This window comes from Pseudopipra pipra, chromosome W (assembly GCF_036250125.1).
Source record: "Pseudopipra pipra isolate bDixPip1 chromosome W, bDixPip1.hap1, whole genome shotgun sequence".
Taxonomy (NCBI): domain Eukaryota; kingdom Metazoa; phylum Chordata; class Aves; order Passeriformes; family Pipridae; genus Pseudopipra; species Pseudopipra pipra.
The window spans coordinates 21,096,354-21,124,346 of record NC_087580.1 but is presented as its reverse complement, the minus strand read 5'-3'; the positions used below and the strand labels follow the sequence as shown (position 1 = coordinate 21,124,346).

The 27,993-nt window shown below is 53.2% G+C and overlaps 1 protein-coding gene and 1 long non-coding RNA gene across 2 annotated transcripts in view; one reads left to right on the top strand and one right to left on the bottom strand.

Annotated features, from left to right (window-relative positions):
• The window catches only part of LOC135405718 (uncharacterized), a 239,892-nt gene that overhangs the window by 191,551 nt on the left and 20,348 nt on the right, over positions 1-27,993 (bottom strand). The gene's annotated exons all lie outside the window — the stretch shown is intronic.
• LOC135405443 (olfactory receptor 14A16-like) lies at positions 7,036-8,205 on the top strand. The gene has a single exon (XM_064640140.1). It carries the CDS (start codon positions 7,036-7,038, stop codon positions 8,002-8,004), a length of 969 nt encoding a protein of 322 aa, XP_064496210.1. The 3' UTR covers positions 8,005-8,205.

Genomic DNA, 27,993 nt, shown 5'->3' with positions numbered 1-27,993 from the left:
TCAAAGTCCAGCTGGAAAATACCTTATTGCTAAGAGTGTGAAATAAATCCTAAAGTGTCATCAACTATGTGATTTTCTCTTTATTCCCAATCACTAATTAAAGAAACATAATTTAGAAGTGATCTCACTCTGTGCTCCAGTGACATTAACATCAGAACAATATTGTCACTGTCTACTGGTCTCTTGTGCTCCTCACTGGCAGGCACTCAGTGCACCCCTGGATATCCTGCTAATGAGGTAAATAACTAACCCTTCTAAAGTTCCAGATTTTCCTCACCTGTTTGTACACAGTTGGACAAACTGGACCAAGTTATTACTTGAAAGCCACCTGCTGGATTTAGCATTAATTACTCCTTGTTCTGATCGTAGAGGAAAAAAGCTCACACAACACAATCTCTGTGGACCCAACAGAGAAAACATCCCCAGGGTCTTGTTAGAGCACAAACCTGAAAAAAAGGGATGACAGGTCAGAGAATCACAGAATCATCAACATTGGAAGAGACCTTCCAGATCTTCTAGTCCAACTGTCAACCCAGCACCACCAGAATCACCCCTAAACCCCATCCCAAAGTGCTACATCCAGATGCCACCAGAATGCTTCCAGAGACTCCACCACCTCCCTGGGCTACTTGTTCCAATGCCTCAACACTCTCTCAGTGGAAAAAGGGGTTTTGAATATCTAATATGAACCTTGCCTGATGCAATTTAAGGTCTTTTCCTCTCTTCCTGTCACTAAAGGCTTTGCAGAAGAGACCAACCCCCATACCCACCTAAACCTCCTTTCAGGTCACTGCAGAGAGCAATGAGGTCCCCCCTGAGCCTCCCCTTCTCCAGACTCAACCAGCCCAGTTCCCTCAGCCGTCCCTCAGCAGACATGTTTTCCAGAGCCTTCCCCAGCTCCGTTCCCTTCTCTGGACACGCTCCAGCCCCTCAAGGGCCTTTTGGCACTGAGGGGCCAGAACTGGACACAGCACTCCAGGTGGGGCCTCCCCAGTGCCCAGCACAGAGGGGCAATCAGTTCTCTGCTCCTGCTGGCCACACTCTTCTCCACAAAGGCCACGATGCCCTTGGCCTTCTTGCCCCCCTGGGCACACTCTGCCTCATATCCAGTCTCTGTCAAGCAGCACCCCCAAGTCCCTTCCTGCTGAGCAGCTCTCCAGCCCCTCTGCCCCCAGCCTGGAGCGTTCCAGGGGGTTGTTGGGAGCCAAGGGCAGGCCCTGACACTTGGCCTTATTGATCCAGCCTGTCCAGATCCCTCTGCAGAGCCTTCCTGCCCTCCAGCACATCCACACTCTTACCCAGCTCAGTCAGTCTCCCAAACAGAACAAAGTCTGACCACCAGCAGTCCAGGGTGTCAGTTCTGCTGCCCCCTCCTTCCTTCACTCAGAATGGAAAACTCCATCATTTTGGGGTCTCTGTGCCCGTCAGCTCCGACCCCCACATCCCCCACCAGTCACAGAATCATGGAATGGTTTGGGTGGGAAGGGACCTTAAAGAGCATCTCAGTCCAACCCGCTGCCATGGGCAGGGACACCTTCCACTAGACCCAGAGCTCAGAGCCCCATCCAACCTGGCCGTGAACACTTCCAGGGATGGGGCAGCCAGAACTTCTCTGAGCAACCTGTGCCAGGATCTCACTACCATCACAGTCCAGAAATGCTTCCTAATATCCCATCTAACCCTTCCCTTTCTCATGTGAAGCCATTCCCCTTGTCCTGTCACTCCAGGCCCTTGTAAATAGTCTCTCTCCATCTTTCTTGTTGGTTCCCTTCAGGCACTGGAAGGCACAATTAGGTCACCCCAAAGCCTTCTTTTCTCCAACCTGAACAATCCCAATTCTCTCAGCCTTTCCTCACAGCAGAGCTGCTCCATCCCTCTGATCACTTTGATGGTCCCCTCTGGACTCGCTCCAGCAGGTCCATGTCCTTCCTGTGCTGGAGCCCAGAGCTGGAGGCAGCTCTGCAGGGGTGACAACATTACAGCCCTGTGTGTTCCAGCAAGGACATTGTGGAACCTCCTGGAGTAAAAGGGGCCATTGTGACACTGCAGGGCCTTCTGGAGCCAAAGGAACCCTGGGACACTGTGCAATCTCATGGAATGAAGGGAGCATTGTGACAATGTGAAAACTCATGGAATTAAGAGGCCATTGTGACACTGGAAGGCCTCATGAAACCAAAGGAACCCTGGGAGACTGTGGAAACTCATGGAATCGAGGGGCCATTGTGACTCTCCAGGGCCTCATGAAATCAAAGGAATCCTGGGACACAGTGGAACCTCATGGAACCAAGGGAGCCCTGAGACATTTTGGACCCTCAAAGAATCAAGGGGCCATTGTGACACTGAGGAACCTCAGGGACTCAGAGGCCACTGTGACACTGCAGGGCCTCATGGAACCAAAGGAGCCCTGAGACTTTTCAGAACCTCATGGAATCAAGGGGCCGCTGTGACACTGCAGAGCGTGAGGGAGACAAAGGGACCCCGGGACACTGTGGACCTCAAGAAATCAAGGGCCCATATTGGCCCTGTGGAATGTCATGGAATCAAGGAGACATTCTTACACTGCAGGGCATTATTGAGCCTAAGTGACCATTGTGACTCTGTGGAACCTGATGGAGTCAAGGGACCTTTGTGACATGTGGGGCCTCATGGAACCAAAGGAACCCTGAGACATTTCAGGACCTTGTGGAATCAAGGGACCATTGTCATCCTGCAGAACCTTATAGAGCTAAATGGGTCATGGGACACTGTGGAATGATGGAATCAAGGGGCCACTGTGACACTGCAGAAGCTCATTCAACCAAAGGAACCCTGGGACAATGCGGAACCACATGGAATTACCAGGCCACTGTGACACTGCAGGGCCTCATGGAACCAAAGGATTCCTGGGACATTGTGGAATCTCATGGAACCAAGGGGCCACTGTGATATGTGGGGCCTCCTAGAACCAAAGGAGTCCTGAGACATTTTGCAAACTCATGGAATCAAGGGTCCATTATCACACTACAGAGCATTACGAAGCCAAATGGACCCTGTGACTCTGTGGAACCTCATGGAATCCAGTGGCCATTCCCACCCTGTAAAACCTCATGGATACTGTCAGGTTCCCATTATGAAAAGACACCTCTGCCCAAATTCAGCTGCAAAGGAGACCATGTGCCAAAGTCAGCAGTCCAGCTTTGATTTAACAGTAAATAGGAGGGAGAGAGAGAGAAAGAAATAGAGAGAGAAGAAAGGGATGGTGGGAAGCCAGTGAGAGAGACACAGAGATGAAGTAAATGTATCACATCATGGAGATCCCTGAGGTTCCCACCGGTCCTTCTTCACCCTGCTCTGCTCGGTGGAGGGTCCCCAAGTTGTGCTTCTGGGCTATCACTTTTATACAGCCCAAGCCCCGGGTATTCTGGGGGGTAGATGCTGTTCCCACAGCTTGGGCTGGCACGTGGACAAGGACTTGCTTCCTTTCCCACAGTTTGCCACGGTGGGAGTTTTCCCGGTGTGCTTCCAGTCTGCAGGTGGGAATCTTTGTCTGGATGGGTTCCCCAGACCTGCCTTACCAGCCCTGGCTTCCTGTTGGGGCTGTCTGCTCTTTCCCACACTCTGCACAGTGCAATTCTGTCCTGGGGGCTACTTCCAAAGCTTCACCTCCCTTTAGGCCTTGGAATTAAAGGCCTTCCTGTTTGCCACCAGTGCTTATGTGCTGTGGTGCCTTATGGGATTTTCCTGCTTTGACAGTGTTTTGAGACAGTTCATTGTGCCCTTCAAGTCCTTCCATGTGCACACACACCCCACTCTCACCAGTGTCTGGCCCTCCAAAGAACACCAGCCCTGATGATTTGTAGCTCCCACTCCAGTGGTTGGCACTTGGACCTCCCTCCGTACCCAGAGCTCAGAGCACCCTTGTGCCAGAAAGTTTAAAGAGATTGTGCCTCATTCTGCCAAGACAACCCTTGGAAAAAAGTGTCCCTCTGTGTTTCCTGGGATAAGAGCACTCTATTTTCACCTTCCAAAACCTTGGAGAGGTCCCAGAGATCTCCCAGGAAGGAATTTGGGGCCTCAAGCACATGACCTGTATACAGAGGCTGAGGACTCAGGGGTCAGTGGAGGACAGTAGAGGAGTAGCCTGAGAGGTCTGGAAGGGGGGTGTCAGAGCTGGTGGAGCTTTTCTTCCTGGCAGAAAACAGCCCAAGAAAGAACTAGTGCCACCAAGGGCAGCTGGGGTGGCCTGGACTGGTGACAAGAAGTCAGAAATTTCCCTCCAAGGCCAAGGTTGTGGTGCAATATGTCACAAAGGAGTCTGGAGGAGCCCAAGGCTTTGTGTGTGCAGGAAGAGCCAGGGAGGACGCAGAGATGTCAGTGCAGGAAGGTGCCAGCCAGGTGGGGCAGCCGGGGGGATGACGACAGCCTGCAGGGAAAGGGGCAGGGCATGGACACCGTAGGACAGCCTGGGCTGGAGAGGAGACAGGGAGGGGGAGAAGCTGAAAGGCCCTGACACAGCCACCTTCTGCAGGCCTTTGGCCAGGGCTGCTGTCTGTGCCCCTGATGCCAGGAGGAGGGGAGTGCCCCTTGCAGCCCTGGGGCCTCAGGGCCTCCTTGTCCCTGCTCAGCAGCCTGGCAGGTGCCACCCCATGGGCCTGCCCTTGGCATTGCACATCCCACATCCCAGTGCCCCAGGAAGAGCCCTGAGGAATGAGGCAGGGACAGGATCTGCCTTCCCAGGGATTGGGAGTCAGAGCTTGGCTCTTTGGATTAATGAAATAAGTCAAGGTTTCTTCAGCATCAGAGCCACCTTTCCCTTGCTTGTCCATCCTTGGCATCACTGTCTGCAGTTTCCTGCTCTAACTGGAACCTGGGGACACTTTCTCAGTTGTGTCCCTCAGTGAGACTCATTAGCACTACAAGAAACTTAAGTGTTTCAATCTCACTTTGACTTTTTGAAAAGTTGTTTGAACTTCCTCTCAGGGACTGAGTCTCATGTGAACAACATCAAACCCCCCGAGGACCATGAAATGCCTGGGGCTGTTGCTGTGCTGCTGAGCTGGGCCGGGCTCCTGGCACACAGGGAGCTCCTGGCAAACAAGAAGAGCTTCAAAGAGACAGCTCTGCTGGTGAGCAGCTCCTCTGCACAGCCCAGCAGGGCTGAGGGCACTGCCTGCAGCACCCAGGGAAGAAAAGCAAGGCAGAGAGCGGTCACACAGAGACTGGGCTGGGAGGGAAGTCGAGAGGAAGATCCACTGGAAGAGGAATCTTTCCAGGCTTCTTCAGGGTAAGTCAGCATGAAGGGCAATGTGTCTGCTGTTGGTGCAAAGATCTCCTAACACTGGCACATCCCACTCGCTGCAGCACCATCCCAGGCACATCCCAGCAGGGTTCCCTTCTCCCAGGGATGGCTGAGGGGTTGTGAAGCTGGGCTGTGCCACCCAGGCTGCCCCAAGCTGTCCTGCAGAGCAGGGTCCTGCAGCCCAGGGCTGTGCCGGGGCAGGAGCTCTACCACTGCCAGGGGCAGGTCTCAGCCGGGCTGGGGAGCTCCCTCAGGGCTGGGCAGAGGCTGGAGGTGGAAAGAGCAAAGCCTGGCAGGGCAGGGCAGGTTTCTTCTGCTATCCAGTGAGAGTTTCATGGGTCAGGGTTGCTCACAGAACCAGAGCACCCCAGGATATTTTCCAGGGGATACTTCAAGGGGAAGGTCCAAGGAGGGATTTCTCTCAGGCTCTCAAGCCACATGCCTGGTGGTTTGAGTTCCACAGGGAACTGTGAGGAGCTGCCCAGAGCTGAGAACAACTTGCTGGCACTGTTGGTGTCTAGGAGGTGGCACTGTTGGCTCAGGGTGATGCTGCCCTGAGTGCCCAGTGGGCTCTGCCCTGGCCTCTCCCAGCTGGACCCTCCCTGTGCATTTCCTTGGTTCTCAGCTTGCCCGTGGTCCTGAGGTTGTTCCCTCCTTCTCTCAGTCAGGTTCACTGGGCAGGGGAGTTCAAGCTACACAGTCCAACACTGGTCCTGGGATTCCCCTATGGCAGGTGTGTCCCTGAGAATGAGACATTCCAGTTGTCCTCTGCCCCGTGGGCTGTGGGCAGTGAAGTCTGTGAGCCTGGGTAAGGAGCTCTTTTTCCCTCAATCAGACCCTGTCATTAGGACACTTGGCTCTTTTCTGAGGTGTCCTTCCAAGCTGGGAGCTGCCCTGGAGAATGCAAATCATCCTCCCAGCACAGCTGTGTTCTCTGAAAGCCCCAGTGGAGAGGGGCAGAGATGCTGTGCCCATGCCAGGAGATGCTGTTGGGTTGGGGAGATGAGCCACGGATGTCCTTGGCTCCAAGTGGGGTGCTGAGCCCTTGAGACAGGCTGAGACCTTGAGTAGTGTGGGATGGATCCCTCTGCTCTCAACAGTGTCTGGTGGCTTTTCAGACCAAACTAGGAGTGTGATCAATCTCCATCTCAGGAAGGAGCAAAGCCAGGGCAGTTGGGAACAAGAGAGAGGGACAGACCAGCTCCCCTCCCTCTGCACTAAGCCCCAGACAATCCTCCTGCCTGGCAGGACCTGCTCAGTTCTCCCTGAGTGCATCAGAAGTGCTGAGGGGTTCTGACATCCAGGAACAATCCTCAGGAAAGATGAGGGGAGTCTAAAAAAAAAAAGCAAACAAACAAACACACCAAAACTGTGACACTGCCTTCTGCTGTCCTGTTTTTTCTCAGAAATTGGGAGTGCAGATGCTGACAAGCTCTTTTGCAGTGGGAGCAGTTTCATCTGACACAGATGAACACCAGGATGGGCCCCTGTGCTCACCATGCCCATGACCACACTGGTGCAGAGCAGGGCTGACCCCTCACAGCCAGTGGGCAGAGGGTCTGCTCCTCATGGAAGATGTGGTGAGCCCCAAGCAGGGCTCCAGCCATGGAGCTGAGGGAGAGATTTCTAGAAAAGAAAAACCAATGGAGCAGTGAGAGGGGTGTTGGAAAGTGGCTTTGGCTTTTCTCAAAATGTTCTGCCCTAACTTGTCACTGTTATTTCCTACTTGAATAGAGCCCCACATCCAGAGTCAACAAATGCCCAACAGCAGCTCCATGGCCCAGTTCCTCCTCCTGGCATTGGCAGACAGGCGGGAGCTGCAGCTCCTGCACTTCTGGCTCTTCCTGGCCATCTCCCTGGCTGCCCTCCTGGCCAACGGCCTCATCCTCAGCGCCGTAGCCTGCGACCACCACCTGCACACCCCCATGGGCTTCTTCCTGCTCAACCTCTCCCTCACAGACCTGGGCTGCATCTGCACCACTGTCCCCAAAGCCATGCACAATTCCCTCCATAACACCACAACCATCTCCTACATGGGATGTGCTGCACAGCTCTTTTTCTTTCTGTTCTTCATCTCATCAGAGTTTTATCTCCTCACCGTCATGTGCTACGACCGCTACGTTGCCATCTGCAAACCCCTGCACTACGGGACCCTCCTGGGCAGCAGAGCTTGTGCCCACATGGCAGCAGCTGCCTGGGCCACTGGCTTTCTCACTGCTCTGCTGCACACAGCCAATACATTTTCCCTGCCCCTGTGCCAGGGCAATGCCCTGGGCCAGTTCTTCTGTGAACTCCCACACATCCTCAAGCTCTCCTGCTCACACTCCAGCATCAGGGAAATTTGGCTTGTTGTGGTTAGTTGCTGTTTAGCATTTGGTTGTTTTGTTTTCATTGTTTTCTCCTATGGGCAGATTTTTAGGGTTGTGTTGAGAATCCCCTCTGAGCAGGGACGGCACAAAGCCTTTTCCACGTGCCTCCCTCACCTGGCTGTGGTCTCTCTGTTTATCAGCACCTCATTCTTTGCCTACCTGAAGCCCCCCTCCATCTCCTCCCCATCCCTGGATCTGGTGGTGTCGGTTCTGTACTCAGTGATTCCTCCAGCACTGAACCCCCTCATCTACAGCCTGAGGAACCAGGAGCTCAAGGATGCCCTCAGGAAACTCATAACTGGGTGTTTTTCAGAAGCACTAAACTCTCCTTCTTCTGCATGTTATGGACCTCATTAAAGGCCAATCCTGTTGTGGACTTCACTAAAGGCCCACCATATCTTCTCTATTTTTTGCTTCTGGTAGGGATGTTATTTTTGTGAAAATTTGTTCACAGAAAAAATCTTTACATATCTAAATATATATATATAAACATATATATATATTTATATGTACACATAAACACCATTTTCAATTCAGTGTTTGCCTTTCTAGCCTGGCCCAGAGGCTGTACAAATGGCAATTGTACTCACTGTCTGCTTAAACCAAATAAAGAACTCTGCATTGACTTGTTTGCCTGACATTTTTCCTCTCTGACTTCTCTGCAGCTGCAGGGTCGGGGCCTCTGTGCAGAGCTGGGCCAGAAAAGAGTCCCAGCAGAGCAGCACTGCCAGGGATCAGCAGCCCTTCTCCTCCATGGCCTCCTCTCCCTTCCCTTCCACACTGTCCTGCAGAGCCCTGTGTTGTTGGAGGCCTCAGTGCTCTGGCAGTCGGTGCCAGTCCTGCTGCAGGACTGTCCAGGGACTGCAGGCAGGGACAGCCACGGGCACTGCTGGCACAGAGCTGACCTCTGCAGCAGCACTGCCATCCTGCAGGGGCATCTCCCCAGGGCAGGGCCTCAAAGCTTCCATCTGCTTTCCACTTTGCTCTCCAGGATGTGCCCAACACAACGCCCTGCAGAGGAAAACAGCAGTGACCAGCACAAGGGGGGGAGTGCTCAGGGTGGGGGCACCCAGCAGTGCCCTGGCACAGCCAGCGCCGCTCCCAGCACTGGCCTCTCACCCCAGGCCGCTGGGCTTGTTCTTCCCTCCAAGGAGGGACAGCAAATGACCAGCTCAGGAGTCCATGTTTGCACTGCATGCACAAGACATGCCCATGTGTCACGGCTTGGGGCTGGGGGGGTGGAAGGCTTAGACAAAGTTGATGCAGAAGCCGTCTCGTTGAGCTACGAGGGGCAGAAAGGACCCCCTTGCTTTCCAAATTCCTTCTCAGAGAGGAGCCTGGGGGTGGCTGGATCCAGTCTCAGGCTCAGAGTTTGGTTTAAACTGAAGGAATTATAGAGGTGTGATTCAATCACATTGTCCTGCAGGTTTTAGTGATGGCAAATCAGAAATATTTCTATAAAATGAATTATTTATTATTACAAATGAACAGAAAATTGATCAGACAAGAGAACAGATGAAGGACCTCAATTAGAATTATTTCCTGCACAGTATAAAAGCCAAAAACTCCTAGCAGTGTGTGTAAGATTGGACAGTGCAGTCTATCAAAATCATTCTATTAAAGCAATTATCTCAAAGCCAGAAAAAAGAAACAATCTTGAAGCAGAGATTGAGGTAACTCACCCCACAACGACAGGGGGTAGTTCTCTCTCTTTCAGTGACCCTGAAGAGCTGACCATGAACCCCTGGGCAGTGACCATGAAGAGCTGTCCCTGCTTCATGGCAGAAGCTCCACACATTTCAAGGAAGTCTGGGGAAGAATCTGTCACAGGATAGTTGTGGCAGGAAAATGGACACATTTCGAACAATCCATATTTTAAGAAGCACTAGGCCTTGCTTGACATGACTTTGGAGGTTGCAAACTGTGTGAAAGCTCTGTGTTTATACTTACAAACTCTGTGAAACTACGCCATGTTTATATTTGTTAGCTATATGTTTGTAGTTATAGGTATGAGAAAATCCTGTGTTTATAGTTGAAAGTTTTGGGAAAACTGGAGATAAAGAGACACCTGCAAAATCTTGGAAAGTCCCTAAAGGTGGATTGATAGGAGGGACTTTGGGTGGCACATATGATGTCAGGCCACGTGGACAGAGCACCAGAACCAATGAACTGAAGGCATGAGACGCGTGCACAGACTGAGCTATCCAATCACCTTGTTGTAAGCATGTACCTGGAAAAAACTAAACTGTATAAAAGTTAACTCATTTAAATAATAAATTGAACATTGCCTGATCATATTGATCATCTGCATGTGTTCCGCAACTCCTGCCGGCCATAGAAAGTTCGACAGGGCTTTTATAGTTATCAGGGGTTTGACTGACAGACATATTTGCAGGCCAGGGAGCAGCTTCTCTGTCAAATCATGCTTCAGAAAGCAGGATGTGTGTTTGAAGTTTCATGAAGCATTTTGGGTTTAGCATGATTCAACATTGAAAACAGCACCTTAACGCCAGCAGGAACTCACCACAGAGAGCTTGCATTGTTTGCATTCTCTGACCATTTTTTAGGTATTATCAGAGCAGAGCATCCTGCCAGGAACAGCCCCTTGGTTCCATGAGGTTGCAAAAACTGTCAGGGTTCATTTGGTTCCATGAGACCCTGCAGTGTCACAATGGACCCTTGGTTCCATGAGGTTCCACAGGGTCTATTGGATCCTTTGGTTCCATGAGGCCCCGCAGTGTCACAATGGCTCCTTGATTCCCTGATGTTCCAGAATATCCCAGGGTTCCCTTGGCTCCAAGAGGCTCCCCAGTGTCCCACCGGCCCCTGGATTCCAGGAGGCCCTGCAGTGTCCCAATGGCCACTCGGTTCCAGGAGCTCCTGTTGTGGTTGAGCTCAATTTCCCCATCCCCTGCTGTGCTCAGATGCCGTGAGAACTGCAGAGAAGCGAGCTGAGAACACGGCGGGCCCTGGTCCTCTTTGGTGCCCGGGGCTGCCCCGAGAGGGAGTCCCCGGCCCTGCCCCCGGAGCCGCCGCGCCGTCCCCTGAGCGCCGCTGAGGCGGCAGCGCTGGAGCGGGGCCGTGTCTGCCCGGAGCCGCCGCTGCCACGAGGCTGCCGCCGCTGCCGCTTTTGGCCTGCGCTGCCCCGCAGCCGCCCGGGACCGGCTTCCCAACACTGCCGGCGCCTGCGAGCGGAGCCGGCGCTCCTGCAGCGCCTCGGAGTCGCTGCTCCGCCGCCACAGCGGCTGCCGCCGGCGTCTGTGCCCGGAGCCGCCGCTCCCGCGGGGCTGCCGCACTCACCGCCGGGGTTGCCGCTCGCGCAGCCGCCGCTCTGCCCCGGCTGCACCGGGACCCGGCACCGCCTCGGCCACAGGGACACAGCGATGGGGGACCTTTGCTCTGCCACTGATGGGCCTGGCTTTGTTCTGCTGGGGTCTGGGCTTTAGGAAAGCTGCTGTTCATTTTCATGCTCCACTGGAACACCTCGTGAATTCCAAAGGTTTCCTAATCCAGGGGGAGGGGTTTCTATGGCATTGGAGGTGCCGCCCCTCGGGACACATTGTCAATAAACCATCCAGCTGACTTGGATGGGTGTAAGAACAGCTGGGGAACACAGGATAATCAGTCATCCCCTGAAAACCTGGGAAAATTCCCAGACTGAATGGTAACCCAAATGGAACAGTTTGGATACAATTCCCAAATATTTTGGAAACTCCAGTCATTCCTGACCCCAGGATGGAAATTCAGCAGATAACTAAAGCCAGTCCCCTTGTGAGCCCACACCCAGCGGGGCTGAGGGAGGCTCTGGCAGCTCCCCAGCATGCAGCCCTGCCAGAGCCCTTGGCCATCTCTCCTGCAGGCTGTCCTGCCCTGGCCCTGCTGCTGCTCTGGCCTTGCAGGCTGCACACACCCCTCCTGCTTTCCCACCCCCTCCCAGCAGCATTTCTAGACCCTCCCTGATGGCTCTGCACCAGCTCTGGCTGTTGCCATGTGCACTTGGCCTTCTTAACTTGGATCCTGAGCCCCTGTGCCACAGGACATCCCTGCCAGAGCTCAGGCCCTTCTCCTGGGGGTCACTGCAGAGCTGAGCAGATCCAGGTCACCTCCCATTCCTCTGCAAAACCCCTGGGTCTGCTCTGGGCCCTGCAGGTCCTTGCCCTGCTCCCAAGGGCTGTGGGGGTGCTGAATGGTCAGGGCTTGGGGTTTAGAGCTCAGGGTGGGCATTAGGCAGAACTTTGGGAGGTTTGTTGTTCTGCTGGCAGTGTCTGGTTCATGATTTAGGACAGAGTCTTGGGCTGGGTTAGGATTAAAGCTTGGCTTTTCATACTGCTAATACAGGTTTGAGAGTGGGGTGATCATTAGAGTACCAATAAGAGTCTGGAGTTCTGGGTTTGGGCTTTTTCTGGCTTGGAATTAGAGCAGTGGATTCCTTCCAATGGGAGGGGCAGCACTTTCGGATACTGTTGGGGCTTGAGGTTACAAAGTGCACAAAGGTCCATCAGGAATGTTTGCACAGTCAGTGTTTCAGCACCCTCAACATTCGTTGAACCTGGTTTTACCTCATTAAAATCTTTCCTCTCTGTTGGCCAAGCCCCTCTTTCCTTCCCCAGTTATTTTATCCCTTTTGTCCCAGTTCCTCCCAACCTCCTCAGAACTTTCATCAGGATGAGCTCAGCTGTGTGATGATGCTGTGCAACCTCCTGGACTCAAGGAGCCACTGTGAAACTGCAGAACCTCATGGAATTACAGGGCCATTGTTACCCCTGGGAAAGCCATGGAATCCAGAGGCCACTGGGACACTCCAGGGCCCCAGGGAGCCAAAGGAACCCAGGGCCAGTGGGCAACCTCCTGAAATAAAGGGGCCACTGTGACACTGCAGAAACCCATGGAATCAGGAGGCCATTGTGGCACTGCAGGGCCTCTTGGAAACAAAGAAACCCTGGGCCACAGTGGAATGTCATGGAATCCAGAGGCCATTGTGACACTGGGGAACCTCATGGAACAAAAGGAATCCAGGGACACTGTGGGACTTCATGGAATCAAGGGGCAGTTGTAACACTATAGAGCCTTATGGATCCAAAAGAACACAGGGAAATTGTGGAATCTCACGGAAACAAGGGACATGCGGGGCCTCATGGAACAAAAGGAACCCTGAGACATTTTGGAAGCTCAAGGGAAAAAAAGGACCATTGTGGCACTGCAGGGCCCCATGGAAACAAAGGAACACAGGGACACTGAAATCTGGTCGAACCAAAGGGCCATTTTGACATGAGGGGCCTCATGGAAGAAAAGGAACCCTGAAACCTTTTGGAACCTCATGGAAGCAAGGGGCCATTCTGACCCTGAGGAACCTCATAGACTCAAGGGGCCACTGTGACACTGCAGGGCCTCATGGAACCAAATGAACTCTGAGACATTTCAGAGCCTCCTGGAACCAAGGGGCCACTGTGCCTCCCCAGAACTCCATGGAATCAAGCAGAGTCGCTGCCTCCCCCCTGCCGCCACACGGACCGGAGTCGCCAGCTCTGCCCCGCTTGGACACCTCTGGGGTCAGCGTGTTCTTGGGCAGCACAACTGATCTCAGACCAGAGAGTTTCCCAGATTTTGCTTTACCCCCTCTTTTCCCCAGGGCCAGGGCAGCCTCTTCCCATGGCCCCTCTGCTCACACAGGGTGTGCTGCTCTTCTCCTGGCACATCCCATCTCCCCACAGAGCCTTTCCCCGGGGGAACACGTCTGTGCTGGCCTGAGCAGCCCTTCCTGCACCCCCTGCCCGTGCTCCCCACAGCCCCTGAGCTGGGGGGGCTGCTCTGCAGAGCAGGGGGGCTGTGGGGCCTGGGACCATGGGGGACTCTGTTGGGCTGTGCTGCTCCAGCTGGGAGGCAGAGCCAGCTGATGGTGCTCCCTGCACTGACCACCTCCCACAGACGCTCCTGTGTGGCCATGGAGGGGGCTCAGAGGGGCCCTGCCTTGTTGCAGAGCTGGGACATGGCTTTGGGGCTGCTCTTGATTGACCTGTGGAAGTTCACTGAGGGGAATACAAGTCCTCTGTGCTCTCCTGCACTTCCTGAGTTCCTACAGACAAGTCCTCACCTGCCATCAGAGCCCTCACAAGCTGCAGAGCCCCAGGCAGGTGACTTGGAGATCATTTGTCACCTCCATTGGCCATCGGCCACCAACACACAACATCTGAACCAGCCCTCAGTCCCTGCAGCCCCAGTGGGTCCCTGACCTCACTGCACTGTCTCCATGGAGAAACAAGCAAAGCAACAAGAATTTGGAGAGTCTATTCCTTGGACTTCTTCCCGATACCAGTGTTGGGAAGAGAGCTCAGCCTTCAGGAAGTGCCTGGAGGGGAACCCCTTTGCTGCTGGAACTGCTGTTGTGGAGCCCAGCCCTGTCCCAGCAGTGCCCAGGGCCTGTCCCTGCCTGTGCTCACAGGCCTGACCCACAGCAGGACAGTGACTGAGCTGCCAGAGCACTCAGGCCTTGGGCACGGACAGGAAAGGAGAGGGTGGGAGTGCAAAGAGAGCAGCTCTGAACAGACCCAGTGCTGGTGCTCCCTGGCAGTGCTGGGACTCTTTTCCCCTCCACATCTGCAAACATGGAAATGCCCTCCAGCTTCAGGGGAGGTCTTGGAGGAAGGATCGGGGAAAAAGAACTTGTGTCCTTTCTTACCCTCAGAGATTGTGATTCCTCATGTACAAACTAACACAGGGAGGATGTTTGACAAATACCTTACTGCACAAATTTTTATGTTGTTTAAATGCACACAGAGCATGATTCGTGATTTGTTTATTTTGTGGGTCAAAAAAGAGAGGTAGAGAGTGAATTATATGGGATGAAGAACAAAATTTCAGTGTTAATGACATGAACAGATGAAAAAAACAGGAAAGCCCCCCACCACTATCAAAAGCTTTAGAAGGCAGGCTGGGCCCAAAATGAGTTACACAATGAGTGTTCTGCAGAACAAAAGATGCAGTTGATTGCTCCTGAAAAACATCATCACCATTTTCCTTATGACATCCCTGAGCTCCTGGTTCCTCAGGCTGTAGATGAGGGGGTTCAATGCTGGAGGCACCACCGAGTACAGAACTGACACCACCAGATCCAGAGATGGAAAGGAGATGGAGGGGGGCTTCAGATGGGAAAACAACACAGTGCTGAGGAACAGGGAGACCACGGCCAGGTGGGGGAAGCAAGTGGAAAAGGCTTTTTGCCGTCCCTGCTCAGAGGGGATCCTCAGCACAGCCCTGAAGATCTGCACATAGGAGAAAACAATGAAAATGAAACAACCAAACACTAAACAGGCAGTAACCCCAATGAGCCCAATTTCCCTGAGGTAGCCTGAGTGTGAGCAGGAGAGCTTGAGGATGGGGGGAATTTCACAGAAGAACTGGCCCAGGGCATTGCCCTGGCACAGGGGCAGGGAAAATGTATTGGCTGTGTGCAGCAGAGAATAGAGAAAGCCAGTGGCCCAGGCAGCTGCTGCCATGTGGGCACAAGCTCTGCTGCCCAGGAGGGTCCCGTAGTGCAGGGGTTTGCAGATGGCAACGTAGCGGTCGTAGCACATGACAGTGAGGAGGGAAAAGTCTGCAAACATGAAGAACAGAAAGAAAAAACCCTGTGTGGCACATCCCTTGTAGGAGATGGTTGTGGTGCCCCAGAGGGAATTGTGCATGGCTTTGGGGACAGTGGTGCAGATGCAGCCCAGGTCTGTGAGGGAGAGGTTGAGCAGGAAGAAGCCCATGGGGGTGTGCAGGTGGTGGTCGCAGGCTACGGCGCTGAGGATGAGGCCGTTGGCCAGGAGGGCAGCCAGGGAGATGGCCAGGAAGAGCCAGAAGTGCAGGAGCTGCAGCTCCCGCCTGTCTGCCAATGCCAGGAGGAGGAACTGGGTGAGGGAGCTGCTGTTGGGCATTTTCTGCCTCTGGGTATTTGTTTCCAACACAGGAGAAGAAGACAGTAAGAGGCCAGTTAGCGTGGACTTATCTAAACAAAGTCAAAGCCGTATCCCACAGACACTCCCCATGTCACACACAGACAGCCTTTTGATGTGCTCAGAGATCTTCCTTCAGCTCCAGTGCTGGTCCCTACTCAACAGCATTTTCACTGTCATAGCATCACTGTGCTATAGGGGTTTCACATCACAAGGAGATGTTATGGGACAGGTTTCCATCCTGGAGCGGAATTCACAGCTTGGAAGGAAACCTCAGGGAGACAGCCAAGTGTCCTTATGATGGCATTTGATTTAAGGGGACTCAGCTCCTTCCCCAGCACCACAGGCTGCACTGGTAGGGGTCATATTCCGTTTGCAGGTGCAAAAAGGACAGCTCAGACTCGTCCTGATGGGTCCAGCAGAGGTGATGCTGGTGCTGTCCACAGGCAGAGCAGTAGCTGAAAGCACATTAGGAAGCTCAGACAGACCGAGCACTCACAGTTCAGATGTCTCAGGGACTTGGCAAAATTAATACTTTCTTAATGATTTCTTCTTCCCATTCCTCAAGAGTAGGAAACTGGAAACAGTCTCAGGAAATTTCTTTAACCTTATAAAAATCTTTGTCTTGGAAATATTCTGGGAAGGAGCTGAAACTCTGAGCATGTCCTCCTCCTCTACACTCCAGATGCTCTCAGAGTTGCACTTACAGAATCTGTAGTTGGTGGGCAGTGCCAGTTTTACCAGATGACTCCAAAACCTGCAGTCCCATTGCCCTGCATGAACAGACTTCCTGTGCAAAGGTCTGTTAAAAATTCTGCCCCAGTGAGGTCGCAGCATCTTTCTACGTCTGACAGCCTTTAACTTCTCTCTGCCTCACTCCCCTGCCCTGGGTGCTGCAGGCAGTGCCCTCAGCCCTGCTGGGCTGTGCAGGGGAGCTGCTCCTGGGCAGAGCTGTCTCTCTGCAGTGCTGCCCGCTTGCCAGGAGCTCCCTGTGTGCCAGGAGCCCGGCCCAGCTCAGCAGCACAGCAACAGCCCCAGGCACTTCATGACCCTCAGGGGGGTTTGGTGTTGTTTACATGAGACTCAGTCCCTGAGAGGAAGTTCAAACAACTTTTCAACAAGTCAAAGTGAGATTGAAACACTGAAGTTTCTTGTAGTGCTAATGAGTCTCACTGAGGGACACAACTGAGAACGTGTCCCCAGGTTCCAGTTAGAGCAGAAAACTGCAGACAGTGATGCCAAGGATGGACAAGCAAGGGAAAGGTGGCTCTGATGCTGAAGAAACCTTGTTTCCTTATTCCAGCAGGCCAATCCCTGACCCCCAGCCCCTGGGAAGGCAGATCCTGTCCCTGCCTCATTCCTCAGGGCTCTTCCTGGGGCACTGGGATGTGGGATGTGCAATGCCAAGGGCAGGACCATGGGGTGGCACTTGACAGGCTGCTGAGCAGCTGACAGCTCCCTTGTCCCACAGAATCCTTGGAAATGGAGGGATTAAGGACACAGGACAGGCTGTGGGGATCAGTTGCAGGGCATGGTCAGGGATTTGGGGTGGTTGTGAGCCCAGGGCAGGACCCGGCACTTGGCCTTGTTGAACCTCCCCCAAGTGGCCTGGGCCCATGGATCCAGCCTGTCCAGATCCCTCTGCAGAGCCTTCCTGCCCTCCAGCACATCAACACTCCCCCCAGCTTGGTGTGCCCTGGGAACTGCCTGAGGCTGCACTCGATGCCCTTGTGCAGATCCTTGAGAAAGAGATTGAAGTGCCCTGAGCCCAGTGCTGAGCCCTGGGAACACCCCTGGATGGAACTCCATTGCCCACCACTCCTTGGGCCTGGCCATCCACACAGATGTTTGCCCAGTGAACAGATGCTGCAGAATGTGTTTGATAAAGGTCCTGTAAGCCCAGAATATTGGAATGAGAGCAGATTTAGCTCTGTACAACAGACCATTTAATTAATTTTCTCTCTTTTCCTCCCTCTGTGGACGGAGGAAGGACTCACACAATCTGTGATTTACTGTGTGCAAAGGGCAAATATGGACAGAATCCGGGGCAGGGAGTGTTTGGAGGATCTTGGGATGTGTGCTTGACACAGAAGGGGTTTGCCATTGGTCTAAGACGATCTACTGTGCAAAGTGGACTTCAGTGCAGGCCATGTGGACTTAATATACAGCAGGGGAAGGATTTCTGGGTTTTTACTGAGCTGTGCCTTCCTCTGCTTTTGTTTGCTGGCAATAAATGAACATCCCTCTGTGTCTCAGGCAGCTCTTTCTCCAAGCCAAGCAGGTGGGAATTGGTGCCAAGGAGCTGAAACCTGCAGGTCCAGCCTTGAGTGGAGGGAGCTCAGATTTGCCCAAGGCTGCTTTGAGTGCCAGGGGTTTGATGAGGGAATGGTGGGGTGGGGATAGGGATAAAGTCTGATGGATTCTCAGACATAGAGGGTGTTGATTTTCTTATCTATTCAGACAATTAAGAATTGCCCAGAATCAATATCGACTGGGTATTGCTGATATTAATGTTTACGCAGGAAAAAAAGTAAACGGGACATAAAAAAGGAAATGTTTTCTCATTGTTTCTTTAATACATTATATTCACTTGGAATGCACTTCTGAGATCTGTCTAATTAACCACAAAGGATTTGAAGACTTGCAAGTAAATTATTCCCAGGGGTTTGTCTGGTTAAGATGCCATCACTGAAAAGAGAGTGTGGAGGAATGAGCAGACAAGGAGACCATCCCTGGGGCCTAAAGGCTGTGCTGGTTTCAGGGGGAGTACAGTTAAATTTCTTCCCCATGGCTGGTGCAGGGCTTTGTTTTGGCTTTGTGCTGAACACAGGGTTGATAATCACAGAATGACAGAATATGCTGAGTTGGAAGGGACCCACAAGGATCATCCAGCCCAAGCCTTAGTCCTGCACAGGACCATCCCCAAGGGTCACACCATGAGCCTGAGAGGATCATCCAAACACTTCTTGAGCTCTGTCAACCTTGGTGCTGAGCCCACTGCCCTGGGGAGCCTGGTCAGTGCCCAACCACCCTCTGGGGGAAGAATCTTTTTCTAAGATCCAAACTGACCCATCCCTGACACAATTCCAGGCCATTCCCTCAGTCCTGTCCCTGGTCCCCCCAGAGCAGAGCTCAGGGCCTGCCCCTCCTCTGCCCCTCCCCAGGAAGTTGGACCTGCAGTGAGGTCTCCCCTCAGTCTCCTCTTCTCCAGCTGAACACACCAAGTGCCCTCAGTGTCCTCACACGCCTTCCCTCCAAGGCCCTTCCCCATCTTCCTTGCCCTCCTTTGGACACTCTCTAATGGCTCAATCTCTCCCTTCCATTGTGTCCCCCCAAACTGCCCCAATGGTGCAGGTGAGGCCGCCCCAGGGCAGAGCAGAGCGGGACAATCCCCTCCCTGGCCCGGCCGGCCATGCTGGGCCTGATGCCCCCAGGACAGGCTTGGCCCTCCTGGCTGCCATGGCACTGCTGACTCAGGGCCAACTGGCCACCCACCAGCACCCCCAGGGCCCTTTCCCGGCCCTGCTTTCCAGCCTCTCCTTCCCAGTCTGTCCGTCCATGCGGGGTTGCCCCATCCCAGGGCAGAATCCGGCACTTCCCCCTGGTGAAGTTCTCAGGGCTCCTAAAGAGCCGGGAGGTCACGGGATGTCAAAGAGCCCCACGGAGCTAAAGGGACCCTTGGGACACTGTGGAACCTCCTGGAATCAAGGGGCCTTTGTGACATGTGGGGCCTCATGGAACAAAAGGAATCCTGGGCAACTGCAGAAACACATGGGATCAAGTGGTCACTGGGACATGCGGGGCCTCATGGAATCAGGGGAGCCCTGGGACTCTGCAGAACCTCACTGAATCCAGAGGCCACTGCAGGGCCTCTTTAACCAAAGGGGCTTGTGCTGGGCTGTCACAGGCCAGGGCAGGGGCAGCTGGAGAGTCCCTGGCCCAGCCATGAGTCACAGGCTGAGCCATCAGCTCCTGCTGAGAGAAGGGACCTCACAGACCCTTCTGAAGGGGTTAATAGTGGGTCTATTGGCTCTCAGGATGAAGATATTGACTGGGAAAGGTTTGGGGTGTATCCTTGATGATAAGGAAGTCAGTACACTGCCCTAATGGGGAAAACAAAGGCAGACTGTAAAGTTGGTAGGCCTAGGATGTGGAACTGCAATAAGGCCTTGAGCTTTGCCAAATGTATCACCAATAGATCCTAGCCAATGAAAATGCTGTTGCTTGCTTACCTAAAATAAGGTTACTGCTTGCTGCTAGCAAGGGGTATGAAAAGGCAGATGAGAAAATAAAGAGAGACATCTTTTCTGCACACAACCAGACTCTTTGTGTCTTTATTGACAATCACGACTCTTCACCGACAGTTTTGTTATTGCTGGGCAGCACTTGCACAGCTCCAAGGCCTTTCCTGCCCCTGGTATGGCCACGCTGGGGAGGGAGCTGGGGGTGCGTGGGAGGGTGGGAGGAGACACACCTGGGCCAGGTGACCCCCCTGAGCCAAGGTCTGCTCCAGACCATGGACATCACACTCAGGGTGTGTAGGGGGGAACTTTGGAGTGATGGTGTTTGTCTGCCCAGGTCACCGTTACTTGGGACGGGGCCCCGCTCTCCTGGAGGTGCTGAACACCTGCCTGTCCATGGGAAGCTGGGGATGAATTCCTGGTTTGGCCTTGCACGTGTGCACGTCTTTGACTCAACCCAGGAGTTTTGTCACTTCTACCCTTCTGATTCTCTCCCCCATCCCACTGGTGGGGAGGGAGTGAGTGACTATGCAGTGCTGAGTTTCTGGCTGACATTGCTAAACCATGACAGATGGAAAGTCCACAGGTCTCTGGGACCCTGTTCTGGTGCTGAACTGTCCCCTTGGTGGGTTTTTAATAATTATAAATTTTTTATGCCAAGTTACTCAAGCCTTACAGAACTCAGTGCAAGATTTCATAGCAGAGCAAGGTGCCCTTCATATCCTTTAGCTTTTTAAGCTGATTCCACACAGGGACACTGTCCATAAGCCATGAGGCCCAGCAAGGGATTTGTCAAACCCAAGGGGAGTCACCTCTCATGGGCTGTGTCACCTCTGGGGCTCACTGATGACTGACCACAATTGCACTGTTTCCCCTTAATGTTACATTGGTCAGACCCAGTTGGAAGGAGCTCTTGGCATTGAACTCTTTTGGGGCACTGAAGGTGCTCTGGAGGACAAAGATGTCATGGCAGGGCAGGACATAACAGGAATGCCTCAGGACACCTTTCCCCTCCTGGAGGAGGAGGAAAGCCAGGCTGGACACGTGGTTTTGTTGGAGCAAATATGGGATGCTTTGTTCAGGCAACCACATACCCCAGTGGGACTTGTAGCATTTGGGACCATTTTACACCCTCTGTAGGATCACTTTGTCCATAGGAGTCTCTTCAAGGCCATTCTCACTTCCTTATTCTTCAGAATATAGATGAGAGGGTTAAACATGGGAGTCACAACTGTGTCAAACAGGGCAGAGTATTTGTCAGGATCTCCAGAATCCCTCGAGTGTCCCTTTAAGTAGACGACTGTGGCTGAGCCATAGAAGAGTGTCAGCACCCCGAGGTGTGAGGAGCAGGTGGAGAAGGCTTTGTGCCTGCCCAGAACTGAGGGGATTTTCAGAATTGCCCTGACAATTTTAATGTAAGACAGAACTATCAAGCAGAAGGGAAGGATTACAAAACCCAGGGTGATGGTGTGCAGCCCCACTTGGTGCCAGAACGTGTCTGCACAGGCCAGGTCCAGCAGCGGGGGGACGTCCCAGGAGAAGTGAGGAAGGTCACGGGATGCACAGAAGGGCAAAGGGAACAGCTGGTAGGTCTGTCCTACCTGCACTGGTGCCACAGCCCCCCAGGAGCCCAGCAGCAGCCTGGTGCAGAGCCCCTGCTCATGGCCAGGGCACAGGGCAGGGGTGGCACACGGCCATGGAGCACTCGTAGGCCATGGCAGCCAGGAGAAGGCTTTGGGTGCTGCCCAGCAGAACCAGGAAATACAGCTGGGCAGCACAGCCAGGGAAGGAGATCCTGCCATCTGCCCTCAGGAGACACAGCAGCATTTTTGGCAGAGTGATGGAGGTGTAGCAGACCTGCAGGAAGGACAAGTTCCTCAGGAGAAGCACGTGGGGCTGTGCAGGCTGGAGTCCAGCACAGTGAGGAGGCAACCAGGCTGTTCCCTGCCAGCACCACCAGGTAGATGAGCAGGAACACCGGGAAGCACAGGCCCTGTGGCTGCAGTGTCTGCCCCTTGCAGAACAGTCTGGCTTACATTCCTTGTCCAGATCTTGAAGAGATGCATTTAATGTAAGAACACTGAGAAGAAAGAGGGTGAAAAAGGAGGAAAGTGATGAAAATGGGGAAGCAAGGCAAGGCAAGGCAAGGCAAGGTAAGGCAAGGACAGGCAATCCGAACAAAGCAAGGCAAGGGATGGCTCAGTTCTTAGACCTTGGTGAGAGAGATTAATCCCAGCTCTCCTCACATGTGGGAGCTCATCCCCTGGCACTCTGTCAGCACACAGAGATCTGGGAGACTGTCCAAGATCTGAATCATTCACCTTTACATGGTGAGGGGTGAATACCTTTGGAAGTAAACCAGGCTTCTCTCTTCCAGGGAATGCAGTGGCTCTGATGCATCCGTGGGGCATTTTAGGAGGACAGGGAAGCAATGGTTTATGCAACAATAACCAGGGTTCCTAACTGTGCTAAAAGACAGGTTAATGCAAGGAGTGCCAGTGTGTCCTGCAGTTTTCAGTCATCCGGAGAAGAAAGTGGTTCAAAGAGGGTGATCTCCCCATGGTACCTGATTTTCCTGAACAGGTCAGGTTTTTATAACTTCTGAAAGAGTCACTGATAATCCAGCATTCCCAACCTTGCTGCTCTGTCCCTGGGATTCCTGAGCCCTTACAACACCCACTGAAAAGTCTTCTTAAACTCGGAGGTGTCACTGATGACAACAGCAGGTCAGAAAACATCAAGTATCCAATTAGCCAAGGGACAAGCACAGGGCATTTTTTCGAGAGAAAAAACTGAATTCACACAAACATGTCATCTTAATACTTTTCATGTTTTCCCACAGTATTTGTGCCATTTTCCTGTGAGTTTTATCTGTCTCATAGAGGTGTCATTCAAAAGTTCCAAGATCCAATTAAAGTTTGCATGAGAGAAAAGTCACTATGATTGTTTTCTAATCTACCAACTTCATAACATAAATATACAGAAAAATTAAATATTCTTATTTAAAACCCAAACAAATCATTGAGATACCCACATTTATTTTAATTTAATGCTTTAACTCAAAGCAACCATTCCCATGCAGATTCTCCACATACCAGCAATCCCTCCTTGTTCCCAAATGTTGTCAAAGTTGCAGCCTCCTCTTTTTAACTCTCGGGTGTCTCCGTGCTCCAAAGATCTCGAGTGGAGCCCAGGACAGGCCAGTTTTGCTGCCAGGAACCTGCCAGAGCCCTTCTTAGGTGGTGCCAATCTCACAGGCAGCGTTTCCCAAAGCTGGAGGAAGCCTGAAAAGGAAGGAAACTTCCCCAAAGCCAAGCCAGGCTTTTCTCAGCATCTGAGCTGCTGCCCAGAGCCTTTGCCCCCCTGCACCCACGGCCTCCAAGGATCTGCTGGAGAGTCCCTGGGGAGGCTTTGTCAGGAATGGCCCTCGGGGGCTCCTTAATGCTTCAAGGGACTGCAGGGTTTTCAGAGCAATTTGGGTTTTTCTTTTGATTTTGCATTTCTGAGAGGTTTGTGCAACCATGGCCTCCAGTTCTCTGCTGTAACGAGTCCCGTGAGAGCCTCAGACAGTGACAACCCTCAGGGGGGCTCGTTAATGCTTCAAGGCACTCAGGGTTTATTGAGGTACTTTTTTTGACACTGAGCCTCTGAGAGGTTTGTTCAGTCATGGCCTCCAATGACCTGCTCTAATTAGTCCCCTGAGAGACTCTGTCAGTTGGGACACCCAGTGGGGCTCGTTAATGCTTCAGGGACTGCAGGGTTTTCACAGGACTTTGTGTTCTGCTTTCCACACTGAGTGTCTGAGAGGTTTGTGCAATCCTCTGCAGTTACCTGCTCTAATGAGTCCCTTGAGAGGCTTTGTCAGTTGTGACACTCTGTGGGGCTCATCAATTCTTTGAAGTAGTTCAGTTTTTAAGGGCACTTTGGCTTTTGCTTTTGACACAAAGTCTGTGACAGATCTGTGCAATCATGGCCTGCAGTGATGTCCTTCAAGGAGTCCTTGAGGAGCCTGGATTGGGAATGGTCCTCAGTGGGACCCATTAATGCTTTGAGATACTTTGAGTTTCTCTTCTGACTTGGGACTCATGGAAAGGTTTGTGCAATCTCCTCTCAGAGGAGAACCTCACCTGAGGTTCAAGGACTCGGCACCAAGTGCACCGTGGGGACCACAGGGGTCCTTAAAATACATCAAGTGCTAAGAAACCACAGCTCTGCCTTGATTCTCCTCTAGTCTAGTGCAGTTAATGAGGAAGTTTTCTTAAAACGCAGAAATACTTCAAAGAGGTTCTAATAAACATGCACTCTTATTTTCAAGGGTGTAGTTTGTTACTTTTCTCCTTTGAGAAGAGTTGATTGCAGCTTTCTCTGATTGATATGGATCCAGGGTCTCTCCTAAGGAGGTTTAGACTGGTTGGAGCTTTCCCTTGAGGTCTGACACAGTGTGGACAACCTTGCTCCACATTTCCCAACCCATCCTGACTCTGCTCAGTCTCCTGGGTCCTGCTTTGCTCACAGAACTGGCTGCACACAGCAAAGAGGGGTTTTTCTTCTTTTTTTGCAGCAATCTGGAGCCCATAAGGTTCACCTTTGGTAACAGACCCTCCTCAGCTGTGAGCCAAGTCCCCGCTGCCAGCAGTGAGGTTCAGCTCCCCCAAGGCAAAACCGTGCCAGAAATGTTTTAGACACCCAGGAAGTGAAATAATAAACAGGAATAAAGAGTTGGTACTGGGGGACACTTGGGGATCCTGGGGGGCACTTATGGGGCAGTTTTGGGGGGGACATTTAGGGGACACTTGGGCATCCAGGGGGGCGCTTCAAGGTCAGGGGCCGCGCCGGGGCTGGATGCCTGAAGAATGGACACACAGCCCTGGAACCGTTGGATCTCCTGGATGATTGAAGTGCCTCTAACAGAAGGTGCAGGGCCTGCCTGCCCCTCCTGAGCACCAGCTCCATCTCCTGCTCCTGCCCAGCGGCTTTCCAGAAATCCAGGGCTGGGTGTAGATTGAACACTATGGCAAGGGGCAGGATAAAGTTGCTTGGCTTCCATCCTTGGTGTCTCAGTGTTTGTGATCATGGGAATCCTCACGAACCTGAAACAATGGGAGATTATCTGTTGTTGTAAGATATGTACATGGAGATTGTTTTGATCTGTATTTAAATCTTCCTTGAAAATACAACTGATAGAAAACAATGGGGAAAAAAAGAAGAAAAAAGATAAAAAAAAGATTAAAAAAGCAAATGCAAAGGAAAAAAAGGGAGAAAAAAGAGGAAAAGGAGAAAAAAAGAGAAAAAAGATAGAAAAAAAGGAAAAATGAGACAAATAATAAAAAAAGAAAGGAAAAAAGGAAAAAAGAGAAAGAAAAAAAAGGGAAAAGGAAAGCAGAAAAAATAAAGAGAAATAAAATAAAAAAGAGAAAAAAAAGAAAAGAGAGAAAAAGAAAAACGTATTATTCTCACTCCGCTCACGTGCAAATGTCCGCTCTGACCCCCCGCAAGGACTACAACTCCCGTGGTGCCCCGCGCGGGGCGCAGGCGCGGCGGTGGCCGTGCGGGGGCGTGGCCGCGCGCTGATTGGCTGCGGCGGTGTTCGCTAAAGGCGGTGCGCGCGCAGAGCGCCGTGTCGACTTCCGGGAATCGTTGATGGCGGCGGGGCCCGCATTGTGCTGTGAGAGCTGGGGGGGTGCGGGAGAGCGGGGTCTGGGGATCCCCTCGGGGGCTGCGGGGAGCGCGGCTGTGGGTGGAAAGGCTGGAGGGCTCGGGAGGGTTTGGCGGGGGGGTTCGGGGGTTCCCGAGGGTCAGAGCGCGGGGCCTTGGAACCCTCTCGGGGGCGGCGGGGCCCGGGGGCCTCCCAAGAACCCGAATGGGAGATTTGATTCCTGAGAAAATCCCTCGGGAAAAAAAATCAAAACCACCCAACGAAAAGAAGAACCCTAAAAAACGGGAAAAGTGAGAAAAAGGTGAAAGAAAAACTGCAAGGGCCAGGATGATTTTATTGCTTTGCTTCAGTTTTTCCTTGGTCTCCTCCTTCTCAGATTCTTTGCTCCCTTCCTTTACAGAAAGCTGTTCTGCTGTTGTGTGGTTTTGGGGTCCCTGGGGGGTCCCTGAGGAGGTTTTGGGGGGTCTCTGAAGGGGTTTAGTGTCCTGAGGGGACTTAAGGGGGGGGGTGGATGGTCCCTGAATGGGTTTGGGAATCCCTGAGGGAGTTTTGGAGTCTCCGAGGGAACTGGGAGGTCTTGGGGGGGCCTTTGGGGGGGTCTTTGAAGAAGTTTTGGGGGTTTCTAGTGGGAGTCCCAGACGGTTTTGAGGGTCCCTGAGGGGGTTTTTGGGGTCCCTGAAATGCTTGGGGATCCCAGGTGGGTTTTGCAGGTCACTGAGAGGGTTTAGGGGGTCCGGGGGGGGGGAGATGAGGTCTCTGAGGGGATTTGTGGGGTCCTTGAGGAGGTTTCGATGGGTCCAGAGGTGGATTTCTGAGGGGATTTGAGGGGTTCTGAGGGGATTTTATGGGGTCTCTGTGTCGGCGGAGCGACCCCAGGGAAAGGGGATCCCAATGCCCGCCCTGAACCCCAGAGACCCCCAAAACTCAGCACACAGAGACCCCACAGGGGGGCCCGGGGGTCCCCTAAAGCCCAGCAGTGGGGTTCATGGGGTCCCCCAGCCCCCAGGGGAGGGGTCCTGGGGTTGTCCCCTAAAGTGCAGGGGGGAGATGTACCACATCTGGGTAAGAGGATCCCCGTGCCCCAGTATATCCCAGTGACCTCCCAGTGATCCTCAGTACAGCCCAGTAACCCCCTCAGTGACCACCCAGTGTGTCCCAGTGACCTCCCACTGCCCCCCAGTATGGCCCAGTAATGCTCCAGTGTGCACCCAGTAACCCCCAGTATGGCCCAGTAACCAGCCAGTGTCCCCCTGTGTGTCTTGGTAATCCCCCAGTAACTCCTCAGTTCCTCCCAGTGCCCTCCCAGTTTCCCTCAGTAACCCCCAGTCCCTCCCAGTGCCCCCTGGTTCCCCCCAGTGTGTCCCAGTAACCTCCAGTAATCACCCAGTGCTCCCCAAAGCCCCCCAACTGTCCCCAGTGTGTCCCCAGATGCCCTTGGCCTTTCTGTGAGTGTGTGTGGGGGGTCGTTTTTGTGGTCAGAGGGTCCAGGGGGGGCTCCTGGGGTGAGATGGAGAGTTGGGGACATCAGGGATGGGGTTTGGGGACAGTGAGGAGGGCTTTGGGGACAGTGGAATTGGGGGTGTCGGGGGGGAATTGGGGCCATGGGGAGGCCCTGGGGACACTGGAGACACCAGGGGGGTCTTGGGGTGTCAAGAGGGGAATTAGGGACACCAAAGGGGTCTTGGAGACACCAAGGGGGGGTCTCAGGATTCACCTGCTTGTGGTGCTACCCCTCCTCTACCCCCCCAAACCCCATTAACCCCCCCAAATGTCCCCTAACCCCCATTTCCCCTTTAATCCCCTCCCCCCACAGATCCCTTTGACCCCCCAAGAGCTCTTTTAACTTCACTAAATGCACCCAAAGCCTCCCAAAACCCCCCAAATCCCCATCCAAACTCCTCAGATCCCCCAAATCTCCCCCTGACCCCCCCATCAAATCCCTTCCAACCCCCCCAAAGAGGGATCACCCACACCCTGGGACAGGAGCACAGTGGGCTGTACTGGGGGCACTGGGCTGTACTGGGAGGGCACTGGGGGGGCTCAGGTGTCCCAGGACAACGTGGCCCAACTCCAGGAGAGATCTGGGGAGCAGTGAGGAGGTACTGGTCTGTACTGGTCTGTCCTGGTCTGTCCTGGTTTGTACCCCCAATCTCCAAAGCCCCTCCCCAGCTCCCCCAGGACCCTCTCACACCCCAAAGCCCCCCAGCCCCCCCAGGCCCCTGACTTGGTCCTGCTGCCCCTTGAGCATCTGCAGCTGCTGCAGAACCAGGCATTTCATCAGCAAATGTGCAGGTGACCCCAAGCTGGGGGTGTGTTGATGTGCTGGAAGGCAGGAGGGCTCTGGAGCACAAGTGGTGTGAGGAGAGGCTGAGGGAGCTGGGGGTGTTGAGGCTGGAGAAGAGGAGGCTCAGGGGAGACCTCCTGACTCTCTGCAAGTCCCTGCCAGGAGGTTGTAGCCAGGTGGGGGTGGGGCTGTTCTGCCAGGCAGCAGCAGTAGGACAAGAGGGCTGGGTCT

Bases quoted from the DNA above. Each gene is read 5' to 3' on its own strand.
- LOC135405443 (XM_064640140.1), top strand. From the start codon at position 7,036: ATGCCCAACAGCAGCTCCATGGCCCAGTTCCTCCTCCTGGCATTGGCA.